General features: G+C 59.6%; 1 protein-coding gene across 3 annotated transcripts in view; it reads right to left on the minus strand.

Moving 5' to 3' along the window:
* Positions 1 to 2,270: 2,270 nt before the first annotated feature.
* Positions 2,271 to 7,871, minus strand: part of CNTFR (ciliary neurotrophic factor receptor) — a 40,047-nt gene continuing 34,446 nt past the window's right edge. For all 3 annotated transcript variants that reach the window (XM_046665056.1, XM_046665055.1, XM_046665054.1), the window contains 4 exons: positions 7,041 to 7,204; positions 3,543 to 3,723; positions 2,991 to 3,159; positions 2,271 to 2,911 (listed from right to left, as the gene is read on the minus strand). In XM_046665056.1, the coding sequence (XP_046521012.1) occupies position 2,911; positions 2,991 to 3,159; positions 3,543 to 3,723; positions 7,041 to 7,204 (515 nt within the window). In that variant the 3' untranslated portion in view covers positions 2,271 to 2,910. The remainder of the gene's footprint in view (positions 2,912 to 2,990; positions 3,160 to 3,542; positions 3,724 to 7,040; positions 7,205 to 7,871) is intronic.

Consider the following 7,871-nt stretch of genomic DNA (forward strand, 5'->3'; position numbering starts at 1 on the left):
GGGACAGAGACAGACAGAGACGGGATGGGTTCAGGGAGAAGAGGACGGGGGTGTTGTAGGAATGGGGCATGGGGGGTTCCCATCCCCAATGCACCTTGGGGAGCAATGAGAACTGTGTGCTGAGAGGCTGAGCTGTGTGCACACTGGCCCCCTCCCCTGGTGGCCCCCTCAGCAGTGTCTTAATTCTCTGGGTTCTGATTTAGCTCCAAGAACTGACGTCTATACTCATCCCTAGCTCCTCAGAACCACCGTGGGAAATAACGGATGTGAAGTGACAGCATTTGGAGGCAGCAGCAGACAGCAGCCAAGACCTTCCAAGGTGAGCAGCCTCTGTGAGGTCAAGGGCCAGGACCCCCCAGGAGGGATGACCATCCCCAGGCTCAGTCCAGTCAGAGGCAACGACACTGCCCCTCTAGCCACCTCCGGGCTTGGGACAGGGCTGGGTCTCTCCTGGGGTTGGGGCAGGAAGACGCCCCAGTTCTCCTCTCTATCGGCCTCTGAGGCTCCAGCAGCCCTTCTCCCCTCCTTCTCCTCCCCAGGCCCCACATAATTGCTTTCCCATGTTGCTAATGGAGGCCAGATTGCTGATGCCCAAGCCTGGGTGGGCGGCGGGTGGGTCAGGGCTGACCAAGGCTCTCAAGGCAGGAAGGCAGCACAGGACAGAGACCCCTTGTAACTTCAGACCCCTTACCACAGGGACAGGGAAGGGGGAGGCTCAGCTCCATCCCACAACATTGTATTCCTGAGGGTTAATGACTCCCTGCTCCCTCCCCTGCTGCTGGACCTGAAGGACAGGTTCAGGCCCAGCCGCACCTCATAGGGACCAGACAGGCAGACGTGGGGGCCCAGGGCACAGAGGTTGGTCCACGGCCATTTCTCAGGCCATCCACCCTGGGAGCCTCTCCCTGTGAGCAGGAGCCATGCACTCCCATCGTTGGGGCCATTTGGCTTGAAGAGCCACAGGCCTCTCTCCTCTGACACCAAGGCTTTGCTTTCCAGGGGGTCTCGTACCTGGAACACCCTTCTCCTCCTCTAGCGCCTGGCCTGGAGAGCCTGCCACGTTCACGCTGAGCCCCTCATCCTGCTGAGTCCCGAGAGCCCTGACTCATCAGTGCTCAAGGCACCGTGAACCCCTCTTCCCAGGGTGTGATCCCAGGGGAGGCTGGGGAGACCAGCAAGGACTGTCCACTTCCTGACCCTGGTCTGAGGAAAAAGGTTTGACCTGGGGTGTGCGTGTGAAATCAGGGGATCAGTGACTCCGTGGAGGTGTGAGGCTCAGTCCCCACAGGGGGAGTGTGTGCGTGGGTCACTGCGTTCAAGGCTTTGACTCCACTTCTCTCTTCTTGTTCCAGCCACCCAGAGCAAGGCCAAGCCCAGCTCCCCAGGTTGGGGCTCTGGTCTAACCCTTTGCCCCCACCCCCAGGCCAGAGGTACCTGCCAACTCGTCCCCAGCCCCCAGCATTGTCAGCTAAGGAGCCGCAGTGAGTGGCTTCCACAAGGGGGCTGGACCTGAGGAGGCCTGAGGCAGCCAGGGGGTCCCTCCTCTGAGGAGAAATGAGAGAGACCGTGGGGACTGGAGGGCTGTGGCTGGGTGTGGAGCTGGACCAAGGACTGGCATCCTGTAAAACTTTAGCCTGCTCACCCCTGCTTACGCCATCCTGACCAGGGTGAGGCTGGCACTGCACACTTCCAGTCCTCAAGCACTGGTGCCATCCCTAGTCGCATTCCAAAGGGCCTCCTTCAGGCAGCCTCCCTGCCTGCCCAGGCCCGGGATGCTCTGCTCTTTGAGCCCTGTGGCCTGGCTGATCCCCAGGCCTGACCTGCTAGAACCCCTAGACTGTGTCTCCTGGATGGCAGGGATGACAACCCCCAGCCTCCTCCCAAAGCATGAAACCGGGTCTCTTCAGCTTCTTGTATCTCTGCCCCTGTGGGTAAAGCCCAGGCCTGGGCCCACGTGGAAGGCAGCTCAGACGACCCTTGACAGGCCTCTGCCCTGCCAGGATTGAGCAGTTTCCAGGACTGACTGGACACCCCCATGTGGGACCTGTCTCACTGGGACCTCTCATTCCCAACTCTGTCCCCGGCCTCCAGGGAGCCCTACCCCCAAAGAAGCAGAAAGCCCAGACACTCCCTGGGGGCTGAGTTGCCTCTCCCCCCTCCATGGAGAGAGTTGTCTCTCTCCAGCTAGAATGTCCTCCCTCCCCCAGGCCTGGAAGGGGAGTGATCCTTGGAAGAGGGATGCCCTCCCAAAGTGGGTCTGTTCCAAGGACTCATGAAATGGTGGCGTTTAATGAGAACCCCCCACCCCCCTTCCCTGTATATACATCTATAAAAAATTCAAATACAGCAAGTTACCATGGAGTCAGACTAGAACGGACTGACAGGGCATTAAATACTGTGGGGTAGGAGCAGGGAAGGGGGGTTGTACAAAAGAGGGGTGGGGGGGGACTGAAAAGTGTGAGCGCTGGAGGGAGGGTGATGGCTGGGCCCCCCCCAGCGTCAGGAGCTTATAATCTGATGGTGGCAACAGAGACCCTGGGACAGACAGGAGGCTGGGGCAGGAGGAGAAACTGTGGAGGTGAGGGGCTCCCCTCAGGCCCCCCAAGGGCTCCTGGGAGTCGCTGGCATTGGAGGGTCCAGCCCGAGGGGGCAGGGCAGGGGTGGGGTGTCTTTGGTGGGTGGGTTAGCTGCATGGCCCTCCTCCCATGAGGGAGGGAGGAGGGCCGGTGTGGTGTGGTGGGGCTAGGGTGCGGCAGGCCCGGGCCCGCCGGGGTCTCTACAAATTGTGTCTGAGGAGAATGCAGAAGGTCCTCCTGCCCGTGTGCAAAATAGAACCCGGGGTCTGCGGGCTCAGCTCCGGCCTCCTGCTCCTCTGCAGGTGCGCTGGCATGTCCTCACGGGCTGCCGGGCTCTGGGGAGACAGGGCAGGGGCTGTGAGGGATGACGGTCCCCTTAGGCTCCCCTCAGCCACCCAGCCTCACTCGACCTACCAGATCAGGAGACTGTTGGCAGTGGTGGCAGCAGCAGCTAGGGCCACAGTGACAGGGACACTGATCAAGAAGGGTGCCGAGGGCCCTCCACCGCTGCCCAGCTCCCCGGGGTCACAGATCTTCGTGGTGGGCGGGGGCGCCAGTGAGCTGGTGGTGCTGGTCGTGGTCTCTGGGGAACAGTGGGGAAACTCAGGGCAGGGCCAGGGCTGGAGTCCCACCCAGATCTGGGGGTCCTGAGGCACACCGTCCTGCTTCCCATGCCAGACCAGTGTGGCCTCCCCACCCAGACGGCCCCTGCCTCCTCTCCACCGTGCCCTGCCTCATCCATCAGGCAGATCCTGCTTCCCCAAGGCTCACAGATGACCCCTCCATCCAATGGCCCCTACCAACAATGTCCAGATAGCAGGGACCAGGAACAGCAGGGGCTGGACAGACCAAAGGGAATGTGGCAGCCACACAGAGTATGGAGACCCCTGGGGCAAAGGCTCCAAGTCCCGGGAGGAGTTGGAAGGAGCAGGATAGAGCCAGGCAACAGTGCAGGGGCAGGCTCACCCGGGGCCTGGGCCTCAGTGGTGAGGTGTCGTGGCTCCTCAGTCCAGGGTGTGGCATGGGCGGCCACGCTCCAGTCACTCCACGTCCCGATCTCATTGTCCTTGGCCGCCACCTGGATGATGTACTCCTTCCCAGCGTAGGCATCTGTGATGGTGTGTGCTGTGCCATCGGACAGTTCCACCTGCAGCCGGACCACAGGAGAGGGGGTCTGGGGGTCAGGAGAGTGAAGCACCCCCAGAAGAAATGAGAACGCTTCTGGAGAGAGAACAGTGAAGACACCCCTGGAGGAAACGAGGACTTCTCTAGGGGAGAGAGGGGCCACTGAGAAGACTCCTGTGGGAGAGTGAAGACGTCTCAGGGAGGAGACCCCGAGGGAGGGAAGATGGTCCTGCAGGAGGGTAAGGAAATCTTTAAGGAGACTGGAAGCATGCCTCTGGGAGAATAAGGAGGACTTTTCTTAGGGTCTTGACTCTGCTTTCATCCCTACTCTCTCACAACCCCCAGACTGAGTCCTGACCTCAGTCCCAGCCTGGAGGTGACAAAAGTCACGGGGTGAGAGAGGGGGTGGCATTGTGCTGCCCTCTCCCATCAAGAAGCAGTTCAGAAGGAAGATTACAAACACAGACATGGAGCTAGGCTGCTTCAGTCCAACTTTCAGCTCCATCCCCTACCAGCTAGGTGAGCAGGTTCTTTGACTTCCAGTGCCTTGGGGTCCCATCTGTAAAATAGTGTTAACGATCTTTCTCACAGGGTTGTAACGAGGACTAGGGCACATGGTAAGTACCAGACTTCAGCCAGCTCTGTCATTATCATGGGTTCCAGCTCAGAGGCTGGCTTCCCAGATGCCCAGTACACCCAGAGCCTGGCCCCAGCTGGGTCTCCGCCCGCGAGAAGGCCTCAGCATGGTTGTAGTTATCGCCCTGCCTGAGGCTGATGGGGGTGGGGGGCAGCTCCCGGGTGACAGGACAGCAGGACAGCTGCTCCATTTCCTCCCGGAGGCATCAGCACCCCACCCCCGGCCAGCCGGGCCCATCCTGCTGGTCTCCCCCCACCCTCCAGGCTGGCCTGCCTGTCCGGCGCCCCTCCCAGGTCCAGGCTGGGCTCTGGTTCATTTCAGCGGCACCCGCCGCCTCATTAAGCCGCCTCGTAAACAGGGGCAGCCGGCGAGGGCGGAGGAGGGGGCCGCTCTGGGCCACGTCTGGCTTCAGGGCTTTTTTGGTCCCTGTTCCAATCCTCCCCCAAGAATACCGGAGTCGGGGCTACCTGACCGGACAGGCTGTGAGTATGCGCGTGTGTGTGCGCTCTCATGTGTGGGCAGCTGGGTCCAAGTGAAGCGGGAAGCCCCTCCAAGTCCCCTGGGTCTGTGGCCCTGAGGTGAGAGGCACTGGTAAAGGTCAGAGTCAGTGTGAGAGCCTTTCTAGGCCCAGACCTGGGCTCAATGAGTCTTACTACCAACCCTGGAAGGCCAGTAGGCCCCAGAGACCCTCCACTCTTGGAGCCGGGGCCCACTGCCACCTCTGCAAAGAGCCCCTCTGGATGAGTAGCCCCAGCTCCTTCAGTTCCTTCTCCCTCTTGCTAGGATTCGCCCTCAGGCCTATCCTTAGATTCCGTCCCCAGACTTCTGCATCTGTCTTTCCCCAGAGGGAGAGAGCTAAGGGGAACAAATCAAATTACCACCTCCTTGGTGGGCTTATGGCGGGCACCATACCTCTAGGAATGTGGCCCAGGAGCCCAATGCTCTTCTAGTAGCCACATCTTCTAGGCCTGGGCCCTTCTTGCTAGGTTGTCACTGATCCCTTAATCCACCCCTTAAGAGAATGGCTCCTCAGCTGGCTGGCATCGGCCTCGCCTCAGAGTCCCCCATCGGGTCTGCTGCAGCAGATGTCAGACAAGCCCTCCCGGCCTGCCTGCTGAGTTAGGGCCAGAGCAGGAGATGCAAGGAACTCATGCTGGGTTCCAGTACTCGCCTCCCCCTTGTCCATACCCTGCCAGATCTCATGGTGCCTGTTCTTGTGCAGTTCCTGGCCTGCATCACTCATTTCCTCCTGAAAATCCAAGGGATGTTTTTCTCTGCTCTCCCCTCTGCACGCCCTCCCAATCATACACCTGCCTCTCTCCAAGATTAAGGAGCAGGGAGAAGAGATTCTGTTCAGAGCAAAACTCAAGTTCAAAAGAGCCATAAATCTAGCCAACTGCAATGCCAATGAGACACAGAATGGGGCTAGCAAGTGACACAGGCCACGTGTGGTCTCGCCATGGAGCCTGCATATTTTGCTCTGCCCACGTCAGTGTGGGGGTCAGTTCTACCCATGGTGCAGGCCGGTACATGGTCTCGAGATGTTAGTCACATGCATGGACAGAGCATGGCTCCTGCTGGGGACCACGTGTGTGCATGCATGTTCCCGCGTGTGTGGTGGGCAGTGTGCCAGGTCCACTGCAAGGCGTGTGCGCTGCGATGCGCGGGGCTGCTGCCTGTAGCTCGTTAGCAGGGGAGGGGGGCTTGTGAAACTAGACCCTGGTTATTAGCAATGCATTAGTCGCGGGCAGCTGGCCAGGCGGGAGGGACTCCGGACTCTGTCAGGGAACATGTAAGCATGTGAGCAGCCTTTGTGGGGGCTAGGCCTGCAACCTGGACAGGCCCCTGGAATCAAATTACGCACTTTAAAGGCCAGCTGGGAGGGGGACATAAGGAGATGGGGCTATGGCCTGGTGGATGCGGTGGGGGTACAGGTTGACCCCCAGGTGCCAGCCTGGGTTGCCCCATGGAGCTCCCTCCTGGGCCACTCCTGGCCCACAGACCTCCTGGGCCACGCAGAGCACCCAGAACCCTATGGGCCCACGGTTCTCAAGGAGAGAAACTCAAGTATGCCCCAACCCCCTGGCCTCCAGAGGCCTCTCCTGTAGCTTGATCAACATCCCAGACCACAGCCTGACCCCAGACTGCCCTCTGTCCACTACTTGGTTCTCAGCCCCGGCTACTTTCTGACCCGTAACCTTATGCTGACCTCTAAGCTAGATCTGACTTTGGAGCCCTAGACACTACTGTGGCCTGAACTCACACCCCGGACCAAGCTTGACTCCATTGCCTGATCCCTTGAGCCCATCTGCGAGTCCTGCCCCTTGGGTCCAGCACAGGCCCAGAGCCTGGGCCAGAGTGTGAGGAAGATGCCTGATCAGGGCTGAAAGCCAGAGGAAAGGGAAACACTGCCTTCCCTGCCTGCCATCTCCCTTCCAGCATTTCTCTCCACTACCCCAGGAGTCACAAAGACAGATGTGTTGCCATTGCACTAGGGGGTCAGTGGGAACCCCTAACGGCCTTAGATCAGGACACTTCCCTCAGCCCCATCCATCCTCCCGGCCCACCTGGTACCCTCTCCCCTCGGAAAGCCTCTTTGACGGCCCTCAGGCTTCACACTGGAACAGCTGCCGGTGGGGACCTGTCCCTCCCATGCCATGCCGCTCTGATTCAGGCACTCGGGATCTGGGTAGGGCACTCACATGCTGCCACTGGTCCAGGATGAGGGGTCGGTAGCGCAGGAAGAACTTGAGAGGAAAGGACTCAGGGTCGGGCCAGGTCGAGGGGGTCTGCCACGTCACCTCTAGCCGGCGAGGGTTGCTGGGCACTGGCCGGGCTACCACGTTTTCTGGAGGGTCAGGCTTCACTGTTCAGGAGACAGAGCTTCATTCCAACACTAATCTCTGGGAACAACCGCACTTCATCAACACCAGCCACCCTGTCCACCACCTCAGATTGTCACCTAGTGTCATCATCATGACAGTTGCCATCCTTCTTCTCTGTTGTCAGTCTTGGCAACCACCATTAACAACCATCTCATTATATCTACCTCTGACATTCCCGTCATCACCAATGACTGTCACTACAGTCACTGTCATCAGTTCATGATATCAGCAGCCCAAATTTCATCCCATCATCCCAACCCCATCCTCGTGATGACCAGCATCCCAGTTACTAAGCGTATATGATGGCTCCACCATCATCCTCGTCGTCACCTGCATCAGCATCATACACTCCCCCTAAGCCTCGATTTTCACCTAAACTTTTCCAGTTCAAACTGAGACAAAGCCTCCATGGCAGAGTCTGGGTTTGAAGCTGCTCTGTGGGTCAAGGTTAAAAGACAGTCCATAGGTGTTGCAGATCTGGGTTGGAGACAGGCTGAGGGTCTGATGGGAGCATCTAAGGGCCCAGCTCATGTAGAAACAGTCTGGCTGGGAACCCAGCCCTGGGGTGGAGGCACAGGCAGAAGGTCTGGCTGGGATGGGACGGGGGCAGGCAGGGGGTCTGCTGGGATGGGACGGGGGCAGGCAGGG

Source organism: Equus quagga, chromosome 6 (genome assembly GCF_021613505.1).
Source record: "Equus quagga isolate Etosha38 chromosome 6, UCLA_HA_Equagga_1.0, whole genome shotgun sequence".
Classification (NCBI taxonomy): domain Eukaryota; kingdom Metazoa; phylum Chordata; class Mammalia; order Perissodactyla; family Equidae; genus Equus; species Equus quagga.